The 17,748-nt window shown below is 31.1% G+C and overlaps 1 protein-coding gene across 1 annotated transcript in view; it reads left to right on the top strand.

The window, feature by feature from the left end:
• Positions 1-17,748, top strand: part of MGAT4C (MGAT4 family member C) — a 625,909-nt gene that overhangs the window by 605,420 nt on the left and 2,741 nt on the right. The window contains exons 5-6 of the mRNA XM_006923806.2: positions 10,981-11,134; positions 16,240-16,387. Of these exons, the coding sequence (XP_006923868.1) occupies positions 10,981-11,134; positions 16,240-16,387 (302 nt within the window). The remainder of the gene's footprint in view (positions 1-10,980; positions 11,135-16,239; positions 16,388-17,748) is intronic.

Below are 17,748 nucleotides of genomic sequence, written 5' to 3'. Positions count from 1 at the left end.
CCTAAATTTCTCTATCCAGGCATAGAGATTCAAGAACTAACATACAGGTTAGTTTTGACTGTCATGTTACTCAGTTTTAGCTCTAATTCAGGCCTGTTTCTGATTAATGTGAGTTCCAAAAGAAGATTCACTAGAACTTTCATGGAGGCCTCCTGCATTTCCCCACAAGCTGTCTCCAGGCACAGGAATGCTGAAATTGGTTTGGAGAAATTGCTTAGTTCCCCTGGAACTATCCCATTTGCACACAATGTTAGTTTCAATAGCTTGGGTCCAGACTCAACTAGAGGCTTTGCCAGATAAGTCCAAGTCGTGGCAATACATCATCTTCCTGTGGTTCTACCTGGAATATTTAAAAATCTTTCTGGCCATAATATTATTCAGAGATAGGTGATTTCAACTCTGTGACAAAACTTAATGATGCAAGAGGATGTTTAGGATAGAGAGTTCCAATAAACTACACGAATATTTGTTTCTAAAAAAAATTTGTCCAACTTGACTTCTGCATGTGTTTGATTTGTAGATGACAGCTCATCAAAGATTTTGGACCCAATTCCAGAAAGGATTTTAAGGTTTCCTTGATCCTTTCTTTTTCACCTATTTTTCTTTCAAACAAATCTAATTCCTTAGCTGTTTTTTTCTGGATTGTCTGGAAGATCGTCAACCATTTCACTGGCACCCAATGTAGAATTACAGTAGCTTAAGGGCCACGTATAAGGACTAGATGTAGCCCATTTCTGTGGAGTTGTATACACTCAGATTTGATTTATCCAAAACACAGAGATGGTCTCTCTTATAAAACTTGAAAGTGATAAAGTTAGTTAGCATTAGTCTTTGATTGTGTTTACTAGCTTTGCATTTTAAAAGATGTGAAATTGTAAACAAGCAAATTATTAGGAGACAGCACTTTAATAATCTTAAAGGTCAGAGGGAGGCCATTGGAGTTGGCAGCTCAGATATGCTGTTGCCATCTTGAAACTTTCTGGATGAAGCTGCTAAGGTTTCATATTTCTTCCTGCAGTTATTATAGCAATTTAATGAATCTCCTATCTCAAGCAATCCAAACTTTACTGTGGTGGCAAATTTGCAATGTGCTTATTCCAGTTAGGTAACCTTGGGCAAAAACACAACTATATAAACTTCAGTGTCCTCAACAGAAGATGCCAGGCTTCTGCCTCTCATACATTTAAGAAGGGTGATCCTGGCCTGCTGGCCTGCCACATATCCTCTGTTTCTTCTCTATGTCCCACAGATTGGCATGGCTCCAGCAACCACAGCTTGTAGCAAAGCAGCAAAGGGGGAGAGTTCCTGAAGCAATGGGGCTCCCACCACAGTGGTCCCCAGGATTTTATTTTATTTTTCTATTATCTGTTTTGTTTTGAACTGTTTTTATTTTGAGACCACTCATTATTACAAAACAAAACAAGCTCTTGTTATTTTACCTCAGGAGTGAAAAATAGAAGTAAGACACAGGGTGAAGAAATTATAGTTTTGATTCAGAAGACTAGTTCAGGCGCTCTGCCTCCTCCATCTGCGCAAGTTCTCCTCAGCTCACTTCTGAGTATCATTTTCTCATGAAATGCTGAGCACAAATAAAAGTGCAGCTGTTACCGTTGGAGCGATCGGAGTTCCAGAAACACACACACTTCTAGGTCCTTTTCACGGCCAAAGAAATGAATTTCAACTCAGTGAATTTGAAAAATATTTGTTCATTAAAAGCACATTATGCGGTAGAAGATGGATCAAGCCTAAAACTGGCTAGCCACGTGGAAATGAGGTTATATGGGTTATAGCCAGAAAAGATGGAGAGCTGTAACTCATGGGTGGGAAAGGTCTGCATTATATTTGGGGGCTGTGATGGGGTGGTCTTAAAGACATTTCTAGGTGATTGGCAAGTGAGGTCACCTTGACTGACACCTGGCTACTATATAACTTTGCCTAGTGCGTATGTGCTTACCCAGAATTCAGTCTGTTATAATTAAATTCATGAGCTTCCAGGCATAGACATGATTCTATAATGATGGTATAATGAGGCTGAAGTTATGGGCAGTACTTTCTGCATATGTGATTGTGGCCAAATTAGGCCGGCTAAGACTATAGCCCTCCTTTCCTTTGTCTCTGGGGATGCAGGAAAGATTCTCTATCAACAGGATGTTTTGGGGGCAGTCTCTGGGCTGAGCCCCTATTCCTTTGTTCCCCTGTCACTTATGTCTAACTAGCTACCTAACATAGCTATTTTCAGAACTGGAAAAATAAATAAAATACTTTTTAAGTGGCATTAGCTTCCATTTCCCTCATTTTTTGCAGAGTATGACTGAAACAGACCAAGTGGATTTGGCTTCTATTCAGTTTTCACTGTATATATCTTGAGGTCCAGGTAGAAGGAGAAGTCCAGGTCTAAATGGACCTCCTCATTGGGCTCTGCACTGGCCTGGCTCTGTTCCTCCGACTCATGTTTTCCCATGAGGCATTGTTTTATAATTGTGATGACTGAGATCGTTTGCAGGCATCTTTCTTGATTTCTGCCCTGTGGCACAGCAGGGCCCTGATGTTAACATTTTCCTTACTTACTTGGCCAAGCAGGCACCTTCTGAACACCCCTGGGCTTGAAACACAACCTGACATCTCTAGTGTGGATCTTCTCACTTCCAGTTTAGGATCAGAAATTCTAAAGCTAGTTTTCCACTTCTAGTTTAGAGAATGATACTTTAGAAACAAATGATAAACAGTAAACAGGCAGGGAAAACCATCAGCAATCTATTTCTATTGCCAAAGTTAAAGGAACTATTAACCCAAACTCCGATAATGGCAGTGAGAACTGGATGGGAAAATTGTGGCAGATGAGAGACTGAGGACTAGAGGCGGGGCTTGGCATGTTTCTGACTGTGAGAGAGCAGGAGAAAAATATTTTTTTGAGATGATTTGACCAGGCAATTAGAAAGCTAGGCCTACCAAAAATGAGACTCTGGAAGGAGGAGCAAGCTGGAAGAGAAAACCATCCTATAGTTTTAGATTTATTGTGCTTAAGTGGTCAGCGGGAAATTTACATAGAAATAATAGTTATTATTCAAAAATCAAAACTAGGCTCAGGAAGGAGTACCAGCTGGAGATGTAAATTTGAATTTGTCTCAAAAAGTAGTTTTCATAGAGAGTAATGCCAAACGGTTGCAAAGAAGGAAAAGAAAAGAAGGTTGACTAGAGCAATGGAAAAGAATATTATACAAGGGAAAGGATATTACTAGGAAGGTCTTGTATCCTCTTTATTGATGGTTTGTAAACTTGAGAAGACAATACACAGATAGAATCAGCATTAAATAAAAAGAATTGTACCTTCTCACTGATTTACCATTTGCATTGTCAGTGTTTAAACCTCTCAGTAGATAGATGATTAATAGATAAATGGATAGATGATAGATGATAGCTAGCTAGTTAGCTAGCTAGATGATAGATAAATAGATAAGATATAGATAGATAGATAGATAGATAGATAGATAGATAGATAGATGATAGATGATAGATATATAATAGATTTGCATAAGTGTATAAGAATATGTTCTGTTAACCTTTGATATATCATCAAAGTTCATTGAAACTAATCAGTTTTTGAGTATTTTTTAAATTGTTTGTTTTAAAGCAATTCTAATTATTTTAAGATTTGATGTTATTTATATTTTCTTAGAAGTCTACCAGAGAGTAAAGATAATATTGCCTTATTATTTTTGAGTAGCATAAAATTCATTATTGCTTACAATTAATGTATGAGCCATTAGACCCTTTTGTAAATTGTAAGATATATTAACAGATCTTGATGATCTTATTATTTTTATATTTTGAAACACTTTGCTATTCTATTATCTTAGGGAATATTTTATAATTACATGTAAATTAGTGCCAACCATGCAAAAAATATTAAAATAATTAGAAAATGAAAAAATGACTTTGCCTAGGAAGATAACATAATATTGAAATAGACACCATTATGACACATTCTTCAGTCTTGGTATTGTGTTGCTAAAGTATTTCATTATCTTTCAAGTAGGTAAAAAAGGAAATCTAACAACACCATTTTTATAGTTTTTTTAACCTTTCATTGAACACAGCTGAATATTCAGAATTTTTTATTTTCTGATGATAATGATGAGAAAACTATGAACAGAGCAAGACACTTCATAATCACTAGATTAATTAGATGATAAATTAAAAGAAATAGAGAGTGGCACTCTAGTAGGATGGTAGTGGTAAAATGAGTATAAAAAACTCAGATTAATTTCTAAGACAAAAATATATGTCTAAGTAATAAAGAAAATAGTGTGTTCTCATTCAGAACATCATTAATAGGGAGAATTTCATCTCAGAAAATTATGCAACAAGAACTTAAAAAATCCTTGCTAGAAGGATATGAAACAGCATTCGTTCATCTTTTATAATATTTATGCACCAAAATTTACTTAAGATCATTAGTACACAGATGCAGTTGTATAAACAAAAACAATTGGATAGAAATTGATAATATAGATATAAGATTATTGTTTCTAAATCCAAAAATGAAAATATATAGCAATCATAAATAAGAAGATAGTTCTTGCTTCAACAAAAATATGGATCATCGTAGTTCCTAGGAGTTTGTGTCTTAAAGGTGCAAATATAAGAGGAACCTGAAGTAATGATAGACGAGAAGCTGTTAGGAATATACTTGAAATCTAGAATCAGAATTTACAAGATGAATATGTTCCATCATTATATATTTTGTGGAAATATACTTTCAAAATTGGGAAAATAAGGATTAAATTTGGGTTAGTTATATTTAAATTCTTATGAATATTTATGATAATGATTTTTAATATCTTTTTGTAAACTCCTATAAGTTATTCATAGAATGACCTAAAATGATAAATAAAATTCTATTGTCTGAAAAAGCTTGTGTAGAGTTAGTATTTTTTCTCCTAAAAATAATTTGTAAAATTTAGTAGGGAAGCCATACGAACTTGAGTTTCCTTTCCCCCAAGCTTTATTACTATGTAATTGACATATAAAATTGTGTAAGTTTAAAGTTGTACAACATGATGATTTGATATATGTACATATTGCAAAATAATTGCCGCAATGAAGTTAGTTAACACCTCTAACACCTCACATAATTACATCTGTATGTGTATGGTAAGAAAATTTAAGATCTACTTTCTTAACAACTTTCAAATATATAATACTATATTGTTAACTATTAGGCACCATGCTGTACATTAGATTCCCCAAACTTATTCATCTTATAACTGGAAGTTTGAACCCTTTGATTGACCTCTTCCCATCTACCCCACTCCTAGTCCCTGGCAACCACTCTTCTATTCCCTGTTTCTATGAATTTGGCTATGTTAGAGTCCACATATAAGTAAGATTATACAGTATTTGTCTCTCTCTGTCTGACTTATCTCACATAGTATAATGCTCTCAAGATCCATTCATGTTTTCCCAAGTGGCAGAATTTTCTTCCTTTATGGCTGAATAATATTCTAACGTGTGTGTATGTGTGTGTGTATAGATGAATAAATTAAGAAAAGATATAGATCTATATCTATATATCATATCAATTATCTATCATAGGTTTTTTCCATATGTTGGCTATTTTGTATAATGCTGAAATAAACATGGAGGTGCAGATATCTCTTTGAGATTACTATCCATTACTATTTGTTCTTGAGGATATATACTTAGAAGTGGAATTACTGGATCATATGGTAGTTTTATTTTTGTTTTTTTGAAGAAACTCTGTGCTGTACCAGCTTACATCCCACCAAAAGTGCACAAGAATCCCCTTTTCTCCACATTCTTGCTAACACTTATCTCTAGTGTTTTTGATAATAGCCTAGATTCTAACAGATGTCAAGCGATATCTCATTGTGATTTTGATTTGCAATTCCCTGATAATTAGTGATGTTAAGCATCTTCTCACGTACCTGTTGGCATCTGTATGTCTTCTTTAGAAATATGTCTATTCATATCCTCTGGCCACTTTTAATCAAATTACTTGGTTGTTTGCTATTAAGTTGTATGAGTTTCTTATGTATTTTGCATAGTAACCTCTTATCACATATATGGTTTACAAATATTTTCTCTCATTCCACAGGTTGCCTTTTCATTTTGTTAATTGTTCCTTTTGTGTGTGTGTGTGTGTGTGTGTGTGTGTGTGTGTGTGCAGAAGTTTTTAGTTGTATATAGTTTATTAATTTATTTTTTAACCTTTTTTCCTTGTATTTTTGTTGTCATATTCAAAAAAATTATCGTCAAGATCAATATCAAGGAGCTTCTTCCCTATGTTTTCTTCTAGGAAATTTATGATTTCAGGTTTTACATATAAGTCCTTAATTCATTTTGGGTTAATTTTTGTGAGTGGTGTAAGATAGGAGCTAATTTTATTCTTTTGCATGTGAATGTTCAGTTTTCCCGGCTCCATTTATTTAAGAAACTATCCTTTCTTCATCAAGTATTCTTGGCTCTACTGTAAAATATTTGTTGATTGAGTATGCATGGGTTCATTTCTGACCTCTTGATTCTGTTTCTTCAGTTTATATGTCTGTTTTTATGACAGTGCCATGCTGTTTTGATTACTAAAGCCTCATAATATGATTTGAAATCAGGAAGTTTGATGCCTCTAGCTTTGTTCATCTTTCTTAGGATTGCTTTGGTCGTTGGAGTCTTTTTTGGTTCCATAAGAATTTTAGGATTTTTTTCTATTTCTCTGAAAAATACCATTGGCATTTTGATAGGAATTGCACTCAGTCTATAATGACTTTGGGAAGTGTGGATATTTTTAACACTATTAATTCTTCCAATTCATGAACACAGGATATCTTTCTTTTTCAGTTTCTTTTATCAATATCCTGCCCTGCATTTTGAAAACTGCAAACTGCTTCCTGGCAGCAAACTGGAAAAAATCATGGAGCTTATTTCTTTTGTTTCTTTTCTCTCAGGGATCATTGCCCTGTGCTGCCTGTTTTCAAGTATCTGAAAATACCCATTAATAACTATGGATGGCATACAGTTCCTCCTGGAAATGCAGGGGGGAAACTTCTACTCACCAACTTTTAGGGTCAGAAGGTGATTGAGTAATCACATCCAATTGTGGCAGATAGGTTTCCTGCCTTTTCTTCCTCTTCTTTTTATTATTGTCATGTAATCATAAATTTCTATTAATTCAATATTTTACTATCAATCATACTCATTTTTAATCATTTATTTTTCCCAAATTTTCTCAGTGGAAAACTATTTAATCTGTTTTCTGTGCCCTAATCTTTGAGATTTCCTTATTTTGTGGCATAGCAAACAAATAACTTAATCTCAGAGTCCCCTCTCCCTACCTGAAATCAGCAATTTTGGTTTTCTTTTGTGTAAATTTGTCAGTCTTTTTTTTTTCTTCTGAATATTTATTTGGATTTTTATGGACCCGGGTGATTCTATATTTGAGTCAGAGAGCAGTTTTGTTGAATTATTTGCTTCCTTAATTATTATTGTTATTATTTTTGCTGTAGTATAGTTGTTTAGTAAATAACATATTTTGATCTGTCTTCTAATCTTTTGTTTGCTCTGGTTTGGCCTTCTTAGCCAATTCTGCTTGTCCTGGGTGTTCTTATTTTCACTTATATGTAAATTGAGACATGTGCTATTGTCTTTCTATTTATTATGACGAAGGTGCACACTATGTAAGGTTATTGTGCTCTAATTGTTTTCAATGGATTTTGGAGAACTATAACTTGTAGGATTGGATATTATAATTTAAGTAGTCACAATGATTTTCTAAGGATTTCTGCATTTCTTTCTTTTTTAACTTCTTAAAATTATATCCTGGGTTTATGTTGTTGTTTCGTTCTATTTTTGCTTAACTGCAGGGTGCACTGAAGTATGCTTCCAAAACACTATTTTTACCACTATTTATACTATTTGAAATATCATCTATCATCCATCTCCTCATGTTATATATTTTTGTGTGTATTAGGTTAAGTAAATTTAATTTAAAAAATTATTTTCTGCTAAAAAAAACAATTCATATCTATTATATTATTTCTATTTCATTCAACAGATCAGTACCACAAATTATTATACTATATATGTTGGATTGTATGTTGGGAACGATATATTTAAAATATCATATAAAACCTAATTAGAAAACTGTATACCGATATAGTGGTTAATAGAACACTCTATAGTCAATTCTAGACTTAAAAACTGGATCAACCCTTATGTGGGAACCTCAGGAAAGCTTGTTTTTATTGTTGTAAAATTTATCAAATAGTAGTATTAAAGCCTTAGCATTGTTATGAGGTTTAATAAGTTACCCATGAGAAATGTATTGCCCAGCACTTAGTAAGCATTTAATAAATGTTAATAGATATTCTTCTCTTTATGTATAATTATCTACATTTGAACTTTGCAAATGCAGTCAGTACATATTTACATTTACATTTTCTCTATTGTCTCAAAGGAGTAGAATTAGAATAGACTTTTTCTTGACTGAGCATTTATATTGAACTTATATCATTCAACTTTCAGAGCATGTAGAGAAATATCATAAAGCACTATATGTTTTTAAATCTTATTTTTTTAAAAAATACTGTGTTTATGTTTATGTATCCCGAAAACAAAATGCAGTTTTATTTGCCAACAGATAATAGAGAATTTTGAAAATGAAAAATAATTTTAAAAATATTATTGAAATTAAATAAGTGCATCTAATAATACAGAAAGCTTAAAAAGCAAAACCAAGATTGAAAATTCCTGATAATTCATGACACTGAGATAATTGCTATTAACATCTTATAGATTGTTTCCAATTTATTTTACAACCATCACTGTCTCGCAACACCATATGTAAACTTTTGCTCACAAATATAATTTTTGTTTTTGATTAATTTTTAAAAGTATAATTATTGGGTCAAAGGGAATACATGTATTTCATGCTATTGATGTCTTCCCAAACTGACATTTGGAAATATTATGTCACTTGTCTATGATTAGATTACTACCTTTTCTATTTTTGTTCATTTTCAAAACCTAGACAAAATTTTGTTCACAAACGGAATGCTGTTTTAGCTACAAACTCATTCTCAGATAACAGGATCTTACTTATATTGTTTTGATTAAAAATCATTACGTATTTTCTTATTTAAAAACAAAAAGATTATAAATAATAGGTCTATAAATATATTTTTGACCCATAAATGCAAATTTGAAAGTGACACTATTCTAGAAATGGCATCACAAATCAAAAGAATAGATGATCCAACATATAGTGTGGTATACAATATTAATATTTACCAATATCCAGTTCTTCTTCATTTCTAGATACATAGGAGATTATACTCCCTACACCCTTGAATTTGGAAGTGATGATGTGACCAGAGTTTATGGCCAATGCACTGTGAGCAGTAGACCATCAGCTCTCCAAATGGAAAAAATAAGATAAAATTATTTCACTATCTCATAAAAGACAGAAAGATAAATTTCAGGTGTGTTATAAATCTATCAATGAAAAACAAACAAACACACAAACAAAAACCCATGAGAAAATAAAAAAGACTTTCCATGTAAGATTAAAAAAGGGAAGGATTTTTTAAACATTATACCGAACAATTTGACTCCTGTGAAAGAAATTTGAATCAAAAATTGCACTGCAAAGTCATACCATAAAGAAGAAAATATAATAAATACATGGGAAAGATATTAGGTATTTTCAGCATAGGCAAAGATTATACATGTGCATTTATATACATATATTTAAAACAACTATAAATCAACCCCCAAAATAAAAATAACCATGAAGGAAAAAGTGGACAAAAGAAATGGACAAAAATTCTTATAATATTTCTCTTTTAGAATTCTTCCATTCTCCACCTTTTTAAGCCTTTCTCCCAATTCCTAATATTTTTTTCTATAAATATGCAAGGATACATAAATTCTTTCTTGCATTGATTCATCGAAGAGACATTGTTTGCCAGCTATGTCCTAAACATGTTCTAAGGGTTTAGGGCACAGGCCTTTTCACTTCCTAAAGTTCTTTATGCACATAAATACTTCATCCTAAAGATGAACCCTGGGAGACCCAGTACACAACTCAAAGTGTCAAAATTTCCAGAATAAACTTGATTTTAGACAAAGTATGATTCAGCTAGTTTTTTAATCATTTCAGATATGTTTATAGTTTTTTTTAAAAAAATAATCAGTAATCTAAATAAATCTGTGACCAGAGAATATTAAAATGTAGAGAAGAATGAAATGAAAAAAAAATTAGGTCTCTGCTAATCTTGCTGACTCTAATTTTGCCTTTTTTACAGTCAGTGAATTATTACAATCAGCCAAGCTTCTAGTTAGTAGATCAAGCAAGGCAATGTGGATATGACACTCCAGATCTACTTTGATTTAACAAGAATTATTGGAAAAAAAAAATTAAGCAATTGTAACTCAGAGTTCTCAAATGTATATTTAGGCTTAACCCCAAAACTTTAACTTCCCAAGTGACTTCCCTTTTTTTCACTCAGATTGCCCCCTAGTAGTTCTTTTCAGTGTATCTTCAATATGTCTGACATGAATATTAGACCCATCTCTGATTTCTTTCATTTTCATTACGATATAAGGAGGTAGATATTACCTTAATGTTATATCTCACCATGACATGTATGTTTTTCTCTTTTATTTTTGTTTTGTTTCTCATTAAAGCCTATTTGTTCTTACATCATTGTTACCAATGTTTATTTGTTCAGAAATAATTGAGATTTGCTTTTTATTTTGATTTACTCCACATCAATATAAACCTTTTCGTTGTCCTGTGCTTATGTATTAATAATCTGTGCCAATCTTATTATGTTGAAATTGGAAAAAAATTTTAGTTTAGACATTCAAAGAGTGAAATTTATGAAGGACTGGCTCTTGATATATATGATGAAGAAATATTTGCATCCAAATTGTTAGTAATTCTGTGTTTTTGTTTTTCCACAGGAGAGAATGTTTAAAATTTCATCAAATGAAGCATATTTTTGAAATACTGGATAAAATGAGATGCTTGCGAAAACGTTCTACAGTGTCATTCTTGGGAGTTCTTGTCGTTTTCCTTCTATTTATGAACTTGTACATTGAAGATAGCTATGTTCTGGTAAGTTCTAAAGATTGATTATTTTTTGTTTAAAATAAGGCCTACATCAAACTAGACTTAGTTCACTTGTAAACTAATTTCAATCCTAGGCTGTTGGAATAGACTTAGTTTGAGCAAAACTTTCTATCTACTTACTTTTCATATTCATTTTATATTATCAAATTTACAATTGTTTTAATTTATGTTGCAATGTTTTCATTAATACTTTATATATATTGTAGTTCATATATATCCATCTAATTACAAATAAATTAGTTATCATCACTATGCTGAATTAATATTATGTAAAACCATTTCAAAATTTGTGCTTTAATTTAAAATATATAGAATAAAGAACATTTGCTTAATTTAATTACTCTATTTTTTCTGTTTTTCTATATTATCAAAATTTCAAAATCTCTTCATCTAATTAATGATACTAGTTGTGCTGTTGTGCTAAGAAATTATATTTTATTACAATGTGTGATACCTCATTTGGATTTTGAATAGCCCTAAAAGGCCACCATATTATATATTTATATTCACTGAAAAATAATATAGAACCTCAAAAACTAAAGATATTGATATGAGAACTATTTAGTAGTTTAAAAAATAAAATTAGTAGATTACATATGAATGAATTTTAAGTAAATTATGAAAATATTCAAAAAGACTTATTCTGGCTAATTGTGAGAACTCAATCTGTTTCTATTACTTATTGTTGTAGTTATCACAGCATTCGATAAGTGATAACATGGAAATTATTGCTTTTTCATTTTCTCTCTTTGAGCTGAGCTTAAGATATCTAAAAAATTCCTAATCTTTGCATTGTTATCTCTGTTCACATATTCCAGAAAATCAAAACCTTTTAACATATAGAGGACTGAAAAATACTTTCCATCATGCAAACATGCTGAAAGTTTGAATTAATACTTTAGCAAGAGAAAATCTGACAATAACCACAAAAAAACATTTCCAAATGTTTTATTTTATTAATTAAACATGATTTATTAACTACCTAGTGTTTTCCAGATATGATATTATATCCTGTGAGCCAACCATATGATCTTAGTATAGATCCTCTTAGAAGGTCTCTGTAAAGCACTTTACTTCCTTTAGCATTGTTTTTTAATTGTAAAATTCTGCCAGATTCCTATATTTGACTCTGCCTAGGCCTTTTACCTTCAAGTATGGGTCTTTACCTTGTGGACACTTCTTTCTACCATCAGCAATCAATTCACAATGGCTGAAATCACCACAGATTAATAGAATTTGACTAGTCATAATTTAGGTAAATATAACACTGGAGAAATTTACTAATAATATACATTTTGGATTTTTTAAAACACAATTATTAAGTTTATGAGATTTAACGACAATAGAGCAAGGCCCATGCGATCCAACAATTTTTTGATAGAATTAAAGATCATAAATTAATTAGAGGAATTCTTCATTAATGATTTAATTTTGTAATAAAAATTTATTTCTCACATCTATATCTACTGGTAGAAGGAAATCACATCTTGTAAATTAAACACATGCTATTGGCAGGATGCTTGTTGTATTCAATGACTTGATGCATTTATGAGACACTTTCAAGTGCGATTTCAATGTTTCACTATAACAGACAAAAGACCATTGTACGCAACAAACATCCTTATATCATTCTTGAAATAAAACCTCTTTAAATTTATTTAAAAATGTGTAACAAATAATAGACTATATATCGATAAGAAGATCAAGTAATATTGCCCTGTTTTGTGAATATTTATACATTTTTATCTAAATATCAGACCTAGCCACCTAATATAAAATATGTAGTTTAATGAATTAGCTCTTACTAAAGAATACTCTCTAGATAAAATTTTCTCTGGATATATTGATATATCTGGATATATATCTAGACAAATTTGCAAATTAACCTCAATGCAAAGTAGAGATTGCTTCTTAGCTTTAAAAACAGAAATTATTTTTAACTATATTAAGTTAGGAAAAGTGAGTTAAAATGATTGCTAAGTACGAGAACCTCTCCTTACTGAAAATTCACTGGAACTATTTTATTAAGTTAATTTTTCATTATTTACTAGATGATATTCTCTACCTACTTTGTATTTTGAGCTTAATTTTAACCAAATTCTTAATATGTATAAAAATTTGAAACTATTTAAATTAATGATGTAAAATTACATTAAAATTGTTCTTCTACAAATGTTTAATGCCCAGGGAAAACTAGTCTCCTACTAGAATATAATTCAGTTTCTTTTTAAGAATTCTCCCTTTGACCCTTTTATCTGTGTTTATTTTATTTTTCCCAAAATTATCTGATGGTTTTCTTTCTTCACTCCAGAATGCAACAATGCGTGCAATTTTCTAAGCTTAAAAATTAGCCAGCCTTTCTTTAACTGTTTTCATTATTTCAAGGGAAATAATAATTATAATTCAGAGAAATCAGATAAATAATTCGAAGTAGTAAGGTCTCTGGAGTTACTTGGCACATTCTATTCTGCTCTTTTTTTTTTTTTGCTAGAAAATCCATTGGTGGCCTGAAATCTGGGCACATAACACTTTAGTTTATTGTTTACATATTAGGGACATATGCAGCTTTCAATGGGAAAGGAAGCCAAGCTCAGTATAAAAGACAAATAGTATCACAAGGCAAACTAAGTAGAAGAGATGCTGCATGCCCAATCAACTTAGCCTCTAGGCTGTAAGCATCTTCAAAGTAGCCACTGGGGTATATATTTAGTCTGTAGCTGGTCCATTGAATTGCATTTCCATCCAGAAAATGATTGTCATAAAGCTTTGTCTTATTACTGAGAAATACACTATATAGCCTAGTAGCTACAGAAAGAAGTCGTCTAGGGAGAGCCTAGCTGTTAGGTATATGCCTCTGAAAAGCAGCCAACAAGGCTGACCCAGGTGAAAGTGAACTATTTATTTATGCCAAAAAGTGTAAAGAAGCTTGTTCTTGAGAATTTAATAAAGTGATTTCACATAAGTTTCATTTTATTTTATATTCTGTTATGTCCTTTATTCAAGATGTATGTATTCTATTTTATCACAGGAAAAAATCGGGATTTTTATGTGTTCAAGATAGAATTTATAAAGAGATATTCAATATCTTATACTTACTTTAGAATGGGACATCTCCTAAGAATAGAGTGGTAAAATGAATTCAATGTTGTGACTACTGTAATTTTTATAGCTTTGTTTTCTACACCCTATTGATTATAGACATCATTATATTACTATTAAAGTAGTTGATGCTAAACTGAGTCCCAGTTAAATTTTAACAATCTTAAATTTGTTCACTTTAAAACTTTAATGCTGTTTTATATGTTTTCAGATAGATAAAGATGAATATCTTTGTAAGTAAAGCACTTAAAATTATCAAATTCAATGGGTATATTTATAAGAAATCTAGCATCCAAGGTTTAATTCCATATATTTTGAAAATCTATAACTTACAGATGGCAAATACATTATAATTTTTATAAAAGGACTAAAGTATTTCTCTTTTTCCAAAATTACAAAGGCAATATAAAATATAGAAATATAGCATTAAAGACTAAATATAGGTTCATAAGCAGAACTGAAAAAATAATTAGAATAAATTTTGATTTGGCAGGAACCAAATCGAAAGTTCTTTCCAGTCATGGTCTGCTATTTTCAATTTAAATTTTAAACCAATTCCAGTCTGGCCGTACGTTTAAAAGTTCGAGTTAAGTTACCTTTTCCATTGACATTTGAATTTGACACAAAGTAGTGAATGTTCCAATTGAGATAAAATTTGTTTTTGAATCCTTTCTAATCATTTAGAACTGGAGTTTAATTAAAGTTTCATTGACCATAGCTAAGTAATGTGAGAACCAAATTTATTTAATGCATTCACTTTCTCCATAGTCTTAATGGTTTGCACATGCCTCACCTGCCATTCTATATTGAATAGTCAAAATACATCTGCATGACAACACACAGTACAATGGACAACTTGCCAAAAAGAAACACTTTTTTCTAATTAAGTTGCCCTAAAACATATTCTAACAATGATAGCAAACCATATACAAAAGTCGAGCAAGTCATCATTTTGCTAATAATGCTAACAAATAAAGACTTGATCAAATGATGATTAGATAATCAAAATCTACAATTGAACTTATATCAAAGAAGAGAGAAAAAGAAAGCAATTAATGGTTAACAGGATATATTTTATCTGCATATAAATGTTTCTTTGAGTATAAACCTTCCACAAAATTGAATGACCTGCGTCATTACTTAATAGATAAAAGGGATCTTAAATATAAAAGTACCGGACTTCACTTCCAACAGAATACCACACACACACACACACACACACACACACACACACACACATACATGCACACAAACAACAAGCAAACATGGAAAGACTAGTGCAAGCTCTGAAGACCTTTCTTTGACTTGGTACAAATGTATTCTATCTGAGGTAGCTCAAAGACATTTCAATAAAACATTGCCATGTCACAAGGACCATGGCTGTCCATTCTCAACAACCTTCAATTATAGTGGCCATATAAGTGACTGATTAAAATTTCTCGATTAATAAATTATCCGAAATCTAACTATTAGGTCCAGTGCTGCATCTTCCTCATCATTCCTAAGTTTCTCAATCAGAAATGGTGTGTGGTCTTTTATTTAACAGTGATTGAAGAAGAGTAAATAGCTTAATATGACTCATATATGGGGAATTTAGTGGCAATTAGTTTTATACAAAACTGTAAAACAGATTAATGTCAAATTTTAAGATCCTTAAATTACTATAAAGAACTTGAGTTTTAACATGAAAGCAGTGGGAGTTTTCATGTGGAGATTTTTTTATCAAGAAAATGTCATTATTAATGTATGCTGTAGAAAAGCAAATGTAAGTATATATAAAGAGTAGAATGGAGTAGAAAGAGCCTGGAGCAGATACTCTAGATAAGAATACAGGTGAGAGATAATGATCTAAAGCTTGTGATACCAGTAATTGAGATTTATATGGTATATATATATTATATATGTAGCCTATGTATTCACTGTATAAGGAGAAACTATTTAATCCATGACCATCTATTATTTATTTATTTTCTCTTCTTCTTGGTATTCAGGAAGGAGACAAACAACTTATAAGGGAAACATCTACACATCAACTGAATTCAGAACGCTATGTGCATACTTTTAAAGATTTATCTAATTTCTCAGGAGCCATCAATGTCACCTATCGCTACTTAGCTTCCACACCTTTACAAAGAAAGCGTAAGTATCCTTACACTTTTAAATCAAGAACATATGAATTATTTTGTTTTAAAATAGTGATGACTTACTCCATTTGTATAGCAATAAAAGTTTATAGGATTTACAAATATGATATATTTGGGGGAATATTTCAGTGTTTCTTCACAAATTTAATTGCTCACTGATCCAAATCTATTAATAACAAAAATAAAATGAAATAAATGCCTAATCGTGCTAGAGATTCTTAACAGTTTGATGTAGGACCATGTAGAGAGACTATGAAAAATCAATTTCTTTTAAATTTATAAGTTAGGTTTTAAAAATGGCTATTCCCATATTGATACATTTTAAACCTTTAATAGTTTGGTTTTTGTGACTTGCTATCAGTTTTGAGATAGTGAGAGTCATATATTAGTTCCCTAAGGTGCTATAACAAATTATCACAAAGTGATTTTAAACAACAAAAATGAGTAATTAGAGGGATTGTTTTATAAAAAATATAAATGTCTAACCAATGTAATAACCAATGTACTTGAAACTAATAATAAAATTAAACTAAACAAACAAACAAACAAACAAACAAAAAATCACAGAAATTATTGTCTCACATTTCTAGAGGCCTGAATTCTGAAATCAAGATGCTGGCAGTTCCACATTCTAGAGTAGTTTCAGGGTAAAATTATTCCATGCCTCTTCCAGATTCTGATGGCTCTTGGCATTCTTTAATTTGTGTTAACACAATCGCAATTCCCTGTCTCTGTCTTCACATAGCCTTCTTCCTTTTGTCTCTCTGTGTCCTTTCCTCTTCTTATAAGGACACTAATCAATAAATTTAGGGACCACTCTAAATCCAATTTAACTTCACCTTGAGATCCATAATTAAGTGTATCTGCAGATTCCACTTCTAAATAAGGTCATATTTTGAGATTTCAGGTAGACATAAATTTTTGAAGGAAACTATTTCACTCACTACAGGCAGTTTGATTCCAAAAAATAACATACTACATATCATGGATTTCAAGATACCATACATTACAGAAAGTATCATGATATGATTATTGTACCCCTAAGAAAATATAAGTATTTATTATTTTAGTTTTAATTGTAAGATTCCATCAGTGGTAATATATCACCCTATTTTTAAACATTTCTGTATGAAAAATATAAATTTTAGAATCAATGGAATACAGTGCTATCATGGATTTCTTAATAGCTTGTATAGAGACCATAAAATTGAGTTCTCTGTTTATGTACATGAGTTTGTGATCACCAGGTTGAGAAAATCATAACTTAATTCAGATTTCTTTAGATCTTTTTTTTATTTTTTCGTTCTAATGTCTACTGCTCTTAAGCTTCCTTCTAATTATCTTAGAAGTTATTTT

The sequence above is a fragment of the Pteropus alecto genome, unplaced genomic scaffold, assembly GCF_000325575.1.
Source record: "Pteropus alecto unplaced genomic scaffold, ASM32557v1 scaffold76, whole genome shotgun sequence".
Lineage (NCBI taxonomy): Eukaryota > Metazoa > Chordata > Mammalia > Chiroptera > Pteropodidae > Pteropus > Pteropus alecto.
The sequence above is the reverse complement of the archived record's forward strand: the minus strand, read 5'-3'. Positions and strand labels throughout refer to the sequence as shown.